This window comes from Athene noctua, chromosome 1 (genome assembly GCF_965140245.1).
Source record: "Athene noctua chromosome 1, bAthNoc1.hap1.1, whole genome shotgun sequence".
NCBI classification, from domain to species: Eukaryota; Metazoa; Chordata; class Aves; order Strigiformes; family Strigidae; genus Athene; species Athene noctua.
The window spans coordinates 248,487,558-248,504,723 of NC_134037.1; the positions used below are offsets into that span (position 1 = coordinate 248,487,558).

At 39.6% G+C, this 17,166-nt stretch overlaps 1 protein-coding gene across 12 annotated transcripts in view; it reads right to left on the bottom strand.

Annotated features, from left to right (window-relative positions):
• Positions 1-17,166, bottom strand: part of GRIA4 (glutamate ionotropic receptor AMPA type subunit 4) — a 245,231-nt gene that overhangs the window by 159,480 nt on the left and 68,585 nt on the right. For 11 of the 12 annotated variants that reach the window (XM_074916362.1, XM_074916324.1, XM_074916352.1 and 8 more), the window contains exon 3: positions 7,314-7,553. In XM_074916362.1, coding sequence (XP_074772463.1) covers positions 7,314-7,553 — 240 coding nt within the window. The remainder of the gene's footprint in view (positions 1-7,313; positions 7,554-17,166) is intronic. The other variant, XM_074916344.1, reaches the window with a different exon arrangement.

Sequence of the window (17,166 nt, forward strand, 5' to 3'; positions counted from 1 at the left end):
TCCAGCACATAACTGCTGTTTCTCAGGCTTACCTGAAATACCCTGTGGCCTTCCAGCATAACAACAATGTAGGTCTGGGCTTAACAGTGTTATGCAAAATATATAATTAACAGTTAAACAGCACTTGGTGCCAAAACTTTTTTTTTTTTTTTTGAGTACTGTAAGTTCATCTTCAATTTGCTCCTTATTAGCAAAACTTGATCTTTTTAACTTACTCACAAATAAGAGCCTTGACTCAGTATTGCTATGCATATAAACAGGTAGGCTGTATTTCTATAATACTAGAATGTATTGTATGTCTTTAGTACCGCTAGCTTTTTCAATTGAGCTAACTACTGAAATAACTTTCCAACTTGCTATTATTACTCTTTTAATTATTAAGACATTCACAAATTTCTTCAGAAGTGTGGTAAAAATAATGAGTTAAGTCTGATGCAGGTCCATTTCTTGCAGTTCCTAAATGCCCAGCTAACAATAACTTAACTTACTGAGTAACATATTATAATTACAGTCCTTCAAACTGTTTTTACAGTGTTTTTATCTAAGTCACTTAGAATGTTTTTGATCTGGTTTTTGAATAATAGAACATACTAAATGTTTTACAAAGGCTATATATATAATTGAATAGCAATAATATATTATTGAAAGTTGCTCCATTGTAGAAAATTATCTTTTCAGTGTCTCAAGAACTGTGATGAAGCCATCCCCGATTTCCTAGAGAAATAATGAAAATTACATAAATATAAATTCTGAAAGGACATAAGAGATCATCTGAGGTGGGATGTAGCAAAGCAGATCATCACTGCAGATATTTTCTAACCTCTTCTTTAAAAACTCTAGTGTTAAGAATCCCCACAATCTCCTCAGACTATTCTAATCTTATGGAAGAGTTTTACCTAGTAACACCTTAAATCTGTCTTTCTGCAAAATAATTCTAATTCTTGCCTTGATCTCAGAGGGTACGAAGAAGAATTGGTCTTTGCTCCTTAACAGACCTAGAATAAAAGATCTCAATTCCTGAAGCTTTTTCTCACAGGTCATGATTTATTCTTTTTTGTTAATATTCTCCCTCTCTTCTGGGCCCTTGAAACTTCTACATGTGATACCCATACGAGGTGGTCAGTGACCACAGTGCCATTCCAGCAGCAGATGGAAATTGTAAATTTGAACTTAAAATTAAAATTAAAAATTGGAAATTCCTTGTGCCATGCCCATACTGAAGGCCCTTGATATAGCTGCGAACAGTGCCCAGTGCTTTCAAAGGGCAAGGAAAAAGTGTGCAACATAGTGCTGCCGCCATCACGTCCTCTATGTGCCTCATCCACTCAATCCCATTCCACTTCCTCAGTTTACTGGAAATTTTTGATAGTTTCTGTTGCAGTGGAAATCCCAAGATGTGATACAGAAGCATAGCCAGCTGGGAGAGAGCAATATTCAGATTTCACTTCTCAAATGCAACATTCTTTTACATAAATTTAAAAACAACATTTACTTTATTGGAAACAGTATTGCTTTCTGGACTTACACTATTCTTATAGCTCACCACAACTCCCAAAACATTCCCCATGATACTAGTGCTGAGCCAGTTACTCTGCACTTTGCGTCTGTACTTTGTTTCTTTCCTACTAAGTTTACCCTTTGTAACACCTTTATCATACTTCACCTTTTTTATTCCTCTATTTAGCAAGATCACTTTGAACTCTGTCTTGTCACTCTTACCTCAGCCAGGCTGGGTACCCACAAAAGCTGTTCGCTGTGCTATCCTGCAAATTCATACTGGATATTCACTAGACCAGATGAAAGACAAATGCCTTCAACCTCATCTGAGTTCTCCTCTTACTTTTAAAATGTGTCATTAACAACAATTTGGGGGCTATGGTTTCTAATTTTCAAGATGCCATGGTATAATTGAATCTATTTTCAATTTTTTCTGGGAGAATGTCAGGCATGAGGCAGTATCACTGGAGGTACTAATCATGGCTACACCAAACCTACTGCTTACTGCTGGGCCAGCTACTCTACCAAAGGAGAGAATCAGTTTAGTCTGATAAACTGATGGTAAATAACCAATTCCATAACTCTCTCAAAATAAGAGGCAGACCTATAAATTTCCCGTACCTTTCTTTGCCTTTTCCAGAAATCTGGGACTTGGCTATCCTCCACAAATCCTCAAAGACAAAAACTTGGAGATTGCTAATCTATGTATGGATTAATTCCAACAGGCCATCAGGATTTCTGTAATCCTTCTGCCCAGTTTAGATTGTCATAAAACAGAATGTCTTCAACCTAAAGGGGCTGCTATAAAAACATTATCCAGAAATGTGGGAAAATTAAATTTACCTTGTGCACAGCAAGTTGATTTTCCTCACCTGCAACCATGACTGAGTTGGCTTAATGAACAATATGTAATTACAAGGAGCAAAGTAAAAAAAAAGCATTATCAAGGTACATTAACAGGCTCACACACAATACCTAATTTCAAGATAACTGTAACTATTTTACAATCCTTGCCTCTGGTAAGCCAACTGCTAGGCCAGCTGGTAGCTCTACCCCTCCTGCTACCACTCTTTAGTCACAGTCAGGGACTGAAAACTTACTGGGATACCTGCTTGAATTCAAATGGCTGCTGAACTTCTGTGAAAGCAGTTTCCACCTTGCTGGCTGACATCCTCCCTGGCATCCCATGCTGTTCTGCAGCCCCTCTACCACTCACCATCCTGGGACCTCTTAGCTCTGGGTAATCCCTGCAGTTTTACTAGCAACTTCAGCCATTCCAGCTCTCCGTAAGGCTGCACTGTAGGGAACTGAAGGAAGAAATGCCTTAAACATTCACTGACACAGAAAACCTCAAGGACAAGCTGTAGCCTTTGGATTAGTCTAAGGAATGTCACCCAGGGAAGCAGGAGTGTATTGAAGGATGCACCACTCACTCCCTTGCATTTGCATTATCAGACTCCTTAGATAAGCTTCAAAGGGGGAGACTTGGACTAAGTGAAACTAAATGTTTATCGGTGGCTCCATCGTGTAGCCATTTGTGACTCTACTGTGCAAACCAGACACCATGCTTGCCTTGCCTAATGACTTGCTAATGACTAATGGCTCCTTCACCATTAAAGTGGTAACAAGAACTGATAAGAGGTGATCACTTCTGGGATGACTGATAAGATTTCTGGGAACAGAGGAAAAACCAAAGCTGGGCAGCGACCACCAACTCAACTGGAACCCATGCTCCACCTTTTGCCTTGCCTCTCATGGGAATGAATTTGTGGAATACCTGCCCCTCCTCGTCTAGTATGCTAATCAGCTGATAAAATGAACTTAAAAAGGGCAACAGAAACTTTGTTGTGTGTGCACCCACCACCCAGGATTACGGGACCTGAGACAACGCTGGACCCAGGGATGGTGATCTGGATTTCTTTGACTCTCTTTCTCTCCTTTCTTTTTCTTTCCTTTCCTTTTTCTTTCTGACAGATTTATAAGAGACCACATTGCTTATTATTCTTTTCCAAGTTTAAATTGTTCTCTACCACAAGTAAAGCATTTTAACCGGTTGTTCAGTGTCCTTTCACCTTTAACCCGAGGGGATCACAGAACCATTGCAATTCTCTGGGCTTCCAGTCTGGGACATGTGACATGTACACAATGTGGAAAACTAACACCAACCTCTTGTATGCTCAGTTGTTGCACTATCGATTTTATATTGGATATTAGGAGAAATTTCTTCACCAGGAGGGTTGTCAAGCATTGGAACAGGCTGTGGAGGGAAGTGGCCAAATCACTATCTCTGGAGGTATTTGAAAGATGTGTAGACATGGCGCTTAGGGACATAGTTTAGTGGTGGACTTCACAGTGTTGTTAATGGTTGGACTTGATGATTTTAAGGGTCTTTTCCAACTGAAATTATTCTGATTCTATTCTTAAACAGCTCTTCACACCTCACACAAACTTCTCCATCCTTCTTCTGTGGTTTCAGGTCCAACTTTTGCTTTCTGGTGCTAGAAAATATTGTCATCAACTAGCAAAATCATACTGTATGCATACCTGCACTAGGTCAAGAATCCAATGGATTTGCAGATGCACAGCTCCACTTGATTGTATGCCTCTTTTTAAAAGAAACCTCTCAATCACAATAAAACAACATATATAAGCTAAATGTTCTTCTGGTCTAATCATTGATTCTTTCATTGAAGTCCCTTTAGAGGTGACATTAAGTATTAACTGAGCACTTCAGCCCTGCTGGATTTCCATTTCCTCTGGATATCTTTGCATTTCAGCCTTTCCCACTGTGTTTCACGTAACCTGGTTAAGCATTCTTCAGTCTGCGTTTTCCCTGTCCTGTCTGTGTTCCTGGCACTTTGCTGTTAATATTAATTGTATTAAGCACTGGGTCATAATTAAACCTTTTTATGGAAGCAGAGTAAGAGAAAGAAGAATGTATTGAAACAGAAGGACCCTTGAGGCTTTAGCCTTCTGTGACACTTTTTACTTGCTTACTTTCCCTGTTAAATAATGAGCTGAACTTTCCTTTGTATTTCTCTTAGGTGTGACACCTTTTGCAAAACCTGTTCTCCTTTCCTGTAATGTCCCCTCCTAGATCCAGTTCATTTTGTACCTTTGCCATTCTTTCTAGTATCTTCATCCTGTCACAGGACAGTGATTTTCCAGGCTGTGAATTTGGCAGAACATCAGAAAGGGAGATTTAATGTAACAGCCGAAGCCACCACTTCTTCATTGTTTGTAAGCTCCAAGACTACTCCATGGTGTAAACTCAAGTGTGGTACGTGGGAATGACTTGGAGAAATGTGACAAAAGTGCATTTCTGACCTGAAGCGAAATGTTAACATTGATGCTCCCAATAGCAAAGAGACTGGGGTTCTGCAGGGAGCTGAGTGGCTGTCAGAGTTGAATGGAGTGATACAGCAGAGAAACCTACCTTAATAATAGGATTTAATTGTTCACCCCATAAAAGAGAGTAGCAACCGAGCTTCATGCAACAGAACCAAGAAGCAAGCAGGATGGAAAGGCCAGGAAAGCAGGTCTGAAAACAATGTGCATTTTCCCACCACAGCATGTCGCCACTGCTGCTGAAGGTTTGCCAAAGTTTATTCTGTCATACCGCCTTCTGCCAAGGACTTCTGACTTTTACAATACTGATAGCTGCTAAATGCTGCCGTCTTCACTAACAGCTACTGGGTCTGGCTGGGATTTATGCTTATTGCTTACCTTCCCTCCTAAGAGCTTATGTATAGCTTCCCAGTTAAGCTGCAAAGATCAACTCACAGACCCAGTATCAAAACCCAAAGGCCAACTCCATTCCCCTTCCTTCAGTTTGGTTGGATGGGGCTGCTCTGAGAGACAGGGAAACATCTGCATGTAAAGGAAAGATCTTTGGCAAAAATCTGGACAAGGTTAAGTTCTGGCCTCACTTGCAGAGACCTTATGACTCAACATGAATTATTTCTTTTTCTTTTTCCAGTTACACTATAGTAAGAGATGATACTTTTTAAAATCATATTTCAGGTCCACATTAAAAATTTCTGTTGTGTAATGTTAGTGAAAATTATTCAGCAATGATGCATCTTTACAGTAATCTTAATACCTAAAGGTACATTGAATCTTACTTTCTCCTGCATTAAAGTGAGTGACAAGACCTATTCAGAATTTGAGACACTACCCAATGCAGCACCCCCGAAATCCAAGCTGGCAAAAGACACACCGATGAGTTCAGAGTTGCAGAGTTCAGTGCTGTAAGAACTGTTTGTTAACCACACTACTATAGATGTTCTGAAACTGTATCACTTAGTGTGATATTGCATGCTTAAAAATGATGTCTCAATCTAATTAAATGTGTGAATTTAGATGAGAAAGGTGACTGTAAGTTATGCACTTCTCTTAACAATTTGTTGAACTTGTAGGATCACATCTGTAATTACACACTTGTTTTCTTGTTACCCACAACTATGTCTTGAGTAAGAATACTTTTAAGTGTGCTTTTTTTTTTCTCTATCCAGTTACCTAATATTTTCTATAATCCTTCCCAGAACTTTGTAGGTCCAGATAACATTAAAAAAACCTTTATTTAAAAAAAAAAACCAAACAAACAAGCAATTATGAAACAATAGTAAATCTTTCTTTTGTTCCATTACTCTTTTTGATTTAAATTCTCATATTAGGCAGCATATCAAGCTAAATATTCACTGAAATTTAGTGCTTGTATGTATGAGAAAACTGACTTCTATAGACATAATAAAATAATTAAACAGATTTAGTTAGGTTAGTATAATACCCTATTTCTACTGCAGAGTAATTATACTGGAATAAAGCCACCTTAATTCCAGAATAGACTGTCCACATGGGGAGCTATACTGAAACAGCTGTAGTAAAATAATTATTTGACTACAGCTATGCTGCTCACTTCCCCCCTGAAAGCAAGCCATCCGCATAAAAATCTTGCCTCTTTCACAGCAGCTCAGCCATGTTGGCTCAATCCTATTCCACAAAGGCAAAGGGCTTTGCCAGCAGCATGAACACATGACATGGAGAACAGGAGATTTTACTTCTCAATTCAACACTGAGGGGTGAGGTGCAGTGATGCACTTGAGTTTTTTACCACCTAAAAGGTTCTGAGATGCTCTGGGATGTGGAATGGATAATGTGGATAGAGTGTAGCCTTTTGTGTAACACGCTATATATTTTATAAAAGGGTAGTCCATCACAGAGGTAATTCCAGATGAAAGGAGCAGGAGATGGGCTACTGCAGCACGCCCTCCCCCTGCTGCCCCATGGATACCTCTCACCTGGCAGGTCCTGCCTCTTACCTCCACTTCTCTGTTGCAGCCTGAGGGCCTCACACCGAGTGAGCCTCTCTCTGCCTTGACCTTCCAAAGCATGGAGCCCCAAGGGGCTCACTCACACCTCAGCTTACACCAAGTGCAAGTGCACAGAAGTGGCTGGTTCTCTCTACTTCTTTGTACTGCTGTCACTTAGGAAGTGAGTTGAAGAGTGAATGAACAGAGCTGTAAAATTCTGCTTATTGAACTGTGTCTTTGTTTCACTAACATTAGTTAAAATGTTTTAGTATTCTAGACTTAAAGCACAGGCTTCAGCTGGTCGATTATATACTATGTGCATCAAATATCCAATTTTTGCAGATGAAGGAATTCTTCCTTCAGCCACACAGCTACTCAGACGGAGGTATTTCACCTCAAATGCCCTTTAAAATTTGACTCCCCAGCCTCTCAATAAGATATAAAAATGCACAATTCTTGCAAAAGTAATTTGAACTAAAAAGATCAAGCCGGGTCACAACTCACCTCGATCTGTGTCATACAGGAAGACAAAGCGGTTCCATTCATAATGATCCAGCAAGCTCAGGAGGGCTCCCCGCAGAGATGGCCGCAGCTGCAGCACAAACTGACTCTCACCCTCCGTGGGGAAACTCGGCGTGATGAGCGAGATGTGCAAGGCGCTGCAGAATGAGGTCAAGGTATGTACTGATCTCTTATCATATAGTCCAAAAATGGCAAAAACTCCTCTAGAATACTGGGAGCAAACTGAAAGAAAAAAACCAAGAGTTCAGCTAGTGACAAAAATCTATAAACATGTACTTACACATTACAACATTCCCAAATTTTTAATTTGAAGATTTTAATTTTTGCCTGTATTGTTAGCTTCAGTTTTCACATGTGTTTCATTCTGGAAACCAATACATAGCTAAATAACAGTATGTGACTTTTGGATTTTATTCATAGAACATTACATTGTCTATAGTGTTTTTATTCTAAGATAAAATCTAAAATAAACCACATGGATTTTTGCACACCAGTAAAAAGGCAACATATGCTGTTTTAACCATAGTTCTGCATACTATCAGGCATTGATCATTTCAATTACCTTAAACAGGAAAGAATTCACATTTTAAAATGTGAAAATTAGCACAAAAATGTTACTGACCTCCTAAGTGAAATTTGGACATCTTGAATTGTAACAATGTAGAACCTTCACTCCCTTTTAAGCAGGGAGCCCTTATGCTACATTAAAACTCTACTACAGACATCGAATAAAAACCTACTTCTTGAATAATCTCCTTAAGAGAGCTGTTGAAGAAAAATTTAGTTAGTCAGTGTGACCAGACTTTTGCCCCAAACCTTTTCTTTCTACTCTGTGTTAACCTCAAAACCAGAAAATAAATTACCTGAATATATATTCTGAGTTTTTATCTGCTTTTGGACTCATTTAAGACACAGAGAAAGACTTTTATTGATATCAGCAGACTGGATAAGGGCTTTACTGATCTATGTACATAAAAGCAGGCATAAGGATATTTTCTTGAGAAAATACTGCCTTTCTAGCAACTTATAAAAGGAGCAGTGAAAAACATCTCCCTTTTTTTAAAGTACTAAACAATTTAGGAGTAACTGTGTGTTCATTATTAGTGTTACTGATCCCAGAATCACAGAAAACAGAGAAAGGAACAGTCAGTTAGGGGATCATCGTATCCATTTTCTCCTAAGTATTTATTTTCTATGCTCTCCTGTTCCAGACCCTCCCTTCTCACAACCCCTTTTTCCATGTAGCCTAAACATGGGAAAACCTAAGTCACATTGCTGTAGTCTGAGCTCAGAGGGAAACTGAGCACCACACAGCCACTCATTCTGCCCTCCCCCCCCCCAGCACTGGGAAGGAGAAAGTAAAGGGAAGGACTTGGGAACTGAGATAAAGAAAGAGAGGGGTGATCCATCCACTATGGTCATGGGCAAAAGACAGAGTCATTAGAGGAAGAAAAAAGTTTAGCTCCCAATATCTCTACCTCCTTTCTCACAGCGGTGCAGGGGGCAGGGAATGGGGGATGCAGTCAGTCCTGCTGCTTCTTCCACCTCGGGGACAGGGGGGACTTCTGGCATTCTTCCCCTGCTCTAGGGTCATTCCCCTCTTACAGGAGACAGTTCTCCATGAACTTTCTCCAACATGAGTCCCTCCCAAGGGCTGCAGTGTTTCCCATGCTGCTCTGGCGTTGGCCACCCCTGCATGCTGCAGTCTTCACAGAGCTGAACTACAATAGTGGGGACGACTTCTCCTCACAGACTCCTGGCCTCCTTCAGGCACAGTCACCTGCCCCGGTGAAGGGTTCTCCACAGGCTGCAGGTGGGCATCTGCTCCACCAGTGACCCCCATGGGTGGGTGGCAGGGGGGGACAGCCCTGCTGTCTCACCACGGGATACAGGGGCATCTCTGTTCTGGTGTAACTCCCCCTCTTTTCCTCCTTTCTTCCACTGACCTCTGTGTTTGCACAGATATTCTCCTTGAAATTACTTCTCACAATTCCAACTCCTCCTCCCAGGTTCCCCTGTTTAAATACGATACTGCAGAGATGTAGCTAACTGGCCTGGCCTTGGTGCAAAGGTGGGTCTGACTTGGAGCCGGGGGAGCTTCGAGAAGCTTCTCAAAGAGGGCCACCACTGCATCCCCCTTCCCCACTACCAAAACCCTGCCACTCACTCAAACCCAGGACACACACCCTTCTAACTACACGATGGCCTCCTCCCTCCCAGCCTGGAGGTCACAGTTTTCCTGTGAGAGCAGCACAGTCAGGGTACAGTGTACGCACTTAGCAAATGGGCTGATTCAAATCAGTTCAGCTTTAATTATTTCATATTACATTTATGGCATAAAAAGCAAAAAAAAAAAATTACAAACTGTGCATTTTTTTCCCTAGACTTGGGTGATTTATCTAGTTCTGATGCCAGAACTGGAGCAAGTGGCTTGAGGGCAGTTCTGTGATTTTATGTGCTGTCATACTGTTACAGCCCCCAACTTAAGGATTTTCATAGCCAGATTATATATAAATATAAAGCTTTTTAAAAATATTTCTTCCTTCCTCTAAGATCCCCTTCAATATGTTGATACACAGCTCTTAAAAACACTCTTAGTGTTTTCTTTGCTGGACCACACAACATACATTCTCCTAGACCCATCAAATGACTGGCCTGACATTCCACTAATCATCCTAAATAGTGTTCTGTACTTTCCCAGTTTCATCTTATCTTTCTTGAACACAGATAACAACCACATTAGAATTTCAGCTGAAGGCTTTCTGCTTCTTTTTACACTACTTCCCCATCTCTACTTTAAGATACTTTTGCTGACATATCGTAAGATCACATTGTGTTTTCCTAAATCTCCACCTCAGTCATGGCTGACAATCATCTTGGGATCAAAATTCTGCTCCTTCTTCCTTCTGGGCCATTTCCAAATGATGAGTTTCTACTTACAGCATAATATTTCAATTAGTCACTATTATTAATTTTCCATTATGTCACAGTTATCGCTGTACTCTTCAAAATCATTTACTTCTGCAGTTACATTCTCAGCTTACTCTGAACTTCTAGCAATGCCTGTGTCTGCCGCACCAGCAAATTCCAACAGGGTACTCTGACTATCTCTGTGTTTACTGTAAAATCAGTTTTTTAGTATCTTCCTCCTGTAGCTATGCTTCTCCAGCCTGGTATCTTCTAACAGAATTCATTGCCATCTTCCTCTTAGTTTCATGTCTCCCTTTTAACTCTCCTGTTTGTCTCTATTTTCATAAATCACTTCTCTTAGGAGCATGTCTATTGTACTTAATTCACTCAGCAACTGGAAGATATGGATTAATCCCATACATACTACCTTAATAACTTCTGGTTGCATTTTATGCCGTTTTCTGTCTATAGCCATGTTATAAAGCTTTCTTTCCATTAAAATCTGTTCTGTAAGTTTACAGTCTATTGATGTTAAACTGCTAGGTCCATGGATGCCAGATTCCATGTCTCCCTTTAAAAACAGGTACTATATTTCCTATTCACTGACCATACGTATCACAACTCATTTAAAAGCTCTACTAAGAAGCACTTGTAATTGCATCTGCCCTTCGGTAAAACAATTCCTTAAGAACAATGGAAGGAGCTGATTTCCCTATTCCCATTAGCCATCACATCTCTTTTAAGGCCAGTGTCCTCCTTGAGTGAAAATCAGTGTGAAGTATCTATTAATTTTATGTCTCTAACCAGATTTTCCTGGTTTTCTGTCCCATCATCAATATGTAACAGCTTCAATTATTTTCTTATTTCCTGCTTTGTATTTAAAGAAGTGACTTTCTACTGCTGTTTTGAAGTTTTGCAAGTTTCAGTTTTCACTGGCAGCCCTAACTTAGGCTCTTATTTCTGCAGCAGGTGTCCTCTATAACCCCTGATGTTTTCAACACATTATTTCTTACTAATAAGCCTTTCCAAACACTGATTTCTTAGATATATTTCTTGTATAATAATAAATATTCAGTTCTGGAGTCACATCCTGCATGTTACTTTCCCCTGCAAAGGGATTTCTCACTTGTTTTACAAGTGCTTCTGTGAGGAAATGACAGTCCTTCTCTATTTTCAAGAACAGTCCAGTTAACTTTGCCAACTGAAATAGCTGAATGTAAACCTTGTGTACATAAGTGTTAGTTAGTTAATATCTTTTTTGTTTAGAGAAAACCCTTGTGAGGCCCTGCATTGCCTTACTTCTTTGCAGTTTTACATGAGTACAGCATACTTTTCATAACATGCAGTCCATACAGTAGGATTCTACATGACAAAAAATTCAAGAAATCAATGTCAAGCCGTGAAACTGTACACTTAGTGGAATTAAAGCTCAAATTCATTCTCAGGATGGATAAAAAAAAAGAGATAAAAAAGTAAAACTTGAAATTTCATTAAATAACATATGCCCCTAAAATACTCTTAACTAAAAATAACAGAATAATTGTTCATGCTTTCAAAACAAGCTATCCTTGCCATAGCCTAGATCCAAATGCAATAAAACATTATCTGACTATCATTAAAGTCCTGAAATAACCCCTCCAAGAAAATTTGTGCTACTATACTCAAGATCAAGACTGGGAAGTTACTGAATAGTGTCCTTCTTTGCTCCTTGATAAGAAAAAAATGCTAAGATAAAGGTTATGAGAGTTTTTTCTTAGTACAGTAACCACAGAGAGGAAAAATGACTGTGACACCATGGAGATTAGGCTTAAACATATGCAGAGATGCTGCAACGCTCCTGAATCAATTTTACAGTAATCAGCAGCAACCACAGAAATCAGCAAAGCCAGGACTATTTGCATTCTGACTCACTACTGTTCTCAGAAAATGCCTCCAGGCAAACACGACTACCTGGATTTCCCAGTTCTCTATTTCTCTTGCACTTCTAAAGGCATTTTACTTATGGACTAAATTATGCTTATATTAGCATTCTAAGAAAATTTTGTTCAAGATTTTCCCCCCATAAATATAAAGCAGTGACAAATACACTTCCATGAGCATACTTTAAAATACATTGAATAATAATTTTTCTTTAAACCAGACACCTCTTCATAACTGACAACTTAATACCAGTATTACACATACGATTTTCTCCTGAAAATTTTGCAATGCCATTGGTCTCACCTAAGATAAAATGAATGTGGAGGTCAGATGCCAGAGAAGACACTTCAATGCACCTTAAATAGCCAAGATAATGTTATTGCTGTAACTGTAATATGAATTAGGCATGTTCTATTCTAGCAGATTGAACTATGTGATAGTACTATCATTTTAAAAGAACAGGTGACTCACAGGACCTTCAGTTAAAAAAAGAAATCATAATGCCAAAATAGCAAAAACTGTGCACTGCAGGGTTTACTGAGACACAGAGACAAGCCACATGTTGTCTTCTTGCTCTGTGAAAGACTTCCCAAAGTCCCTGTTACTGTTCTAAAAACAAGTCCCACACTTTAAACACAAATATTTTATTGAAAACAAAAAGCAAAAAATCCCGATTTAATTTTATTCACTGATTTCCAGAAGTTATATAGTTTAAATCCTCTAAACAGGCACAGGGGAAGAGTCCAAATACAGCTGTAATCATAACCATGAAAATGACACAGAAGAGGTCAAGGCTGTGAGAAATGTATCTACAAATACACCTATATACACATACCTGCACACATACTTACAGGATATTGGGCTTGTTTTATTATTGGGTCACACCCAAATGTTTCATAATTTTTTTCAAAAGATAAATAAAACACTGCCCTAAGGATATATTTACAAAATGAAATCTCATAAGCAGAGCACAGCTGGTCTGCCAACAGCATTAGTTTTCCTCAGCAGTCTAAATGGTACCTATATAGGCAAGAATCTGGAAGACCGACATTCTAATACAGAAGTAAACATGGTACATCTTGCTTCAGAGCCACGACTCGCAGACCCTGAGCGTTCCAGAACACAAGCTCTGGAAGAAGCATTTTAAAATGCTTTCCCTAGGATGCAGTCTCCAACGGGAGAAGCCTTGGCACAGCTGGCTGTTACAGATATACTGACAGGCCCACTGATCTGCCACAAATTCACAAACTGTGGAAGCACCAAAACTGAAAGACTCAGAGCAGTTTGCGTTATGGAAGCTTTCCAGATATGAGGACAGCCTTTCACTGCTGCCTCTTCAGTTACTTCTATGCTTTGGAGATCTAAACGGGGAGTGGGGATTGTGGTCAGTCCGTAACAACTTGTCTCTGCTGCTCCTCCCTCCTCACACTGTTGCTCTAATCCAGCGTGGGGTCCCACCATGGGATAGAGTCCTTCACGATCTGCTCCAACATGGATCCTTCCATGGGTTGCAGTTCTTCTAGAACTGCTCCACTGTAGGCACTCTCAACGGGGTGCAGTCCTTCAGGAAAAGACTGCTCCAGCATAGGTCCCCCACAGGCCACAGTTCCTGTCAGAAAACCTGCTCCTGCACGGGCTCCTCATCATGGGCCACAGCTCCTGCCAGAAGGCTGCTGTGGTGTGGGCTCTCCACAGGCTGCAGCTTCCTTAAGGGCACATCCACCGGCTGCGTGCTCCACCATGGTCCTCCGTGGGCTGCAGAGGAACAACCTGTGTCACCACGGTCTTCTCCATGGGCTACAGGGGAATCTCTACTCCAACACTGGCAGCACCTCCTTCCCACTCTTTTTCACCAACCTTGGTGTCTGCAGAGTTGTTTTTCTGAGATATTCTCACTCCTCTCTCATTGCTCCAATGCACTGTTTTTTACCTTTTCTTAAATATGTTATCACAGAGGCACCACAGCATCACTGCTGGGCTCAGCTTTGGCCAGAGGTGGATCCATTTTGGAGCCATCTGAAAACTGGCTCTGTCAGACATGGGGGTGCCCCCTGTAGCCCCCACCAACCAAAACCTGTCCACAGAAAGCCAATACACCTGGTGAACTCCAGAGAGCAATGAATTTCAAAAAATATATATAAGAATTTACATTTCCTTGGTACCACAATAGTATATGAAGGCTTTCATTTGAGGTGTGTGTGCAATGCTGTCAGTGATTCATGTTCTCACAAATCACAGTCATATGCTCTATTTTGTTCAGCTGCTGTGCACCTGCATTTGCCAGCACTGATGTAAAAGTACTGGGTGAATTTTCTCAACCTGAAGAACTCCTTCCAAGAGGAATAGCAAAGCCATATGGAGATGCAAGCTCTGCGAGTGAGATGAAGCACGGAAGGGAGAATCATTTAATCTACATAAGGACCTGCCTCCCAAGGTCAAATGATTTATCAACTTACATGCATGACAGCTCCAACACTTGAGATCAGGTAATATTTCTAAACCAGCTTTGAGATCAGAATTTCCTGTTAAAATGTCAAAATACATTTCTGCTCATTTTGTACTGAATATCCCAACACTCTTTCTCTTCTGTGCTCCTTGATCCACCTCCTCCCGATCACTCCCCTGACCTCCAACTCCCAGAAGAGGACACAAGGCCACTCAGGTCTTTAGAATTACAAGACAAATGATCTGAATTCATCCCCATGTAGTTTTAAACTACCTTGCACCCCAACTCAGTACAAATTTGATACAAATATGCTCTTCCTCTGGCTTCTGTTTGAGACTGCTGATTTTATACTAAATTATGCTGTTGCATTAAGAAAAATTCCCAGCACTGAGACAAACTTAATGAGGTACCTTCATGAATTAAATCACTGATATAAGATGACAGGATTATAAAAAAGAAAAGTGTTACATAAAGTGGGTAGATGAAAAACATTATAGATGTATTAGAGCAGTTTGCTACTATCTTAAGAATTGTCTCAGAAAGGGTTATTTCTAAATACTGCTATCCAAAAAAAGCGAAAAGGGAAACAAGGAATTTCTTACAAATTATAGATCATTTATTAATAATTATATTAGATCTTTTTGTGCCTAGTGAAACAAGCATCCATCACAATCGTATTAGTTTCCTATTAACAGAACCTGTATCCTCTAAATCATCATCTACCTCTGCCTTTTGATCACAAACTTCTTCAAGCAAAAGAATTATCTTACCCTGTGTTCAGGACCCATGCATCACACTTCAAGTAGCATCGTACCTAAAGCACTATAACCAGGAATAATATCACATCACTACTTTAACTAAAATCAGTTTATTGCTCTATATACTAATATAGTCTTAATGATGGAGGTGAACAAAAAGAGACTAAATTAAGATCTTTCTGGTTTTAAAAAAAAATTGAATCACAAACATTACCCTCTCAAATATTTATTCCTCTCAACTGTTTATCTTCTTTAATATAACTGTATGTTGGACACTGAATCTCTGAGACAAAATGCGTACTCTAGAGCAAATCACTTCACATTTCCATGCCTCAGTTCTCAACGTTTTAACTGTCTGTTCTATTTTGGACTACAAGCACTTAACAGGAAGGGCAGTTTGTAGAAAGTTTAGCACAATGGTCCAACTGTCCCAGCTGCGGCTTCTGAGTGCTACCCCAATGTGTAAATGTTATACCTAATGGACCTTTATCTTTCAATTGTATAGTAAATTCTGGAACCCTAAAAACACATAAGCACTTGTCCTAAAGGTCAATGTGTTTAGTTGCATGCATGAAATTAAGCACGTTCTAAATAGTGTGCAGGAGTATTTATGTGGAGATCAACAGATGGATCCACCCAACTTGAGGCACAGAAAATTCACTGGTGTCTTTTACATGTAATGCATAGCAATGGGTTATTTCTAGTGCTTTGTAAATGACCTGCCAGCTCAATTAAAAATACTCTCATAGGGACGAAGAAAACCTTGGTTGAATGTGCTACATCAAATTGTAATTTGGGAAATGCAGTTTTGTCTGTGCAATTGCAGATGTGAGAACATACTGCAAAGCAAGATACAAACTTGGTACATTTTAAATTAATAATTAAGTTTCCAGAAAGGTTTGAGAATTGTCTCTGAAAGACTATTTCTGCTCAAAGTCAACTCCTGAAACAACAGCAGAAAGTGATAGTGCATTTCTTGACTATTGAATGGAAAATGGAATTGAATTAGCTTAATTAACATGTACGGTATTTTTTTCTTTTAAAATAGACTTGAAATTGTAATACAGTATTTTGTGTGTTATGTCTTATATCATATTACTAAGTTACAGAACGTTAACTTTAGGTTACCCTGAGAGATGCCCAAAATAACAAAGAGAGTACCATGCTGAACTCTTCTCCATGCTTCACACAGAGTAAGTCTGCTCTTCACAAATTAATACATTTATTAAAGTTTCCTCCAAGCCAATCCCTAAAGAATTTGTGAAAGTAGTGTGTGCATTTTTTTGTATGTATCTATGCATGCAGGGAGAGTGGAAGGGACTGTCTCACCTAATTCTTAGCAGCTGAAAGTTACCTTTTTTTCCTAGGTCCTATCTCTAAAACAGAAAAAGGTGTATTCAGATGACAGATCATCCCAGTTTAAGATGGGTGATATAAATTAAGTGTACTGGTTCATTTACTAGATGAACATCTCTCTTCTGGCTGTAAGAGGAGACTATGCAACTATGAAAGACTTGGCACCTACATTTAGATAGCTACATTTAAAATTGTTAAAAAGTCTCACTTTAGGAAATACATCTCTGTGTTTTTCTCCCCTGTCCATCCCTGGATTCAATGCAATTTTTAGAGCTGCCCTTATCTGAGGCCATTCTCATACAATGGGCACAGATCCCTCCCAGCCAGGAGTTGCAGCTTTCTCAGATACAGACCATGTATCTATTTTCCAGAAAAGTGCTGACAACTCTCATTTCCTGATGGAGAACACAAAGTACCCTGGCCTTTCATAAATTTCTATGAGGAA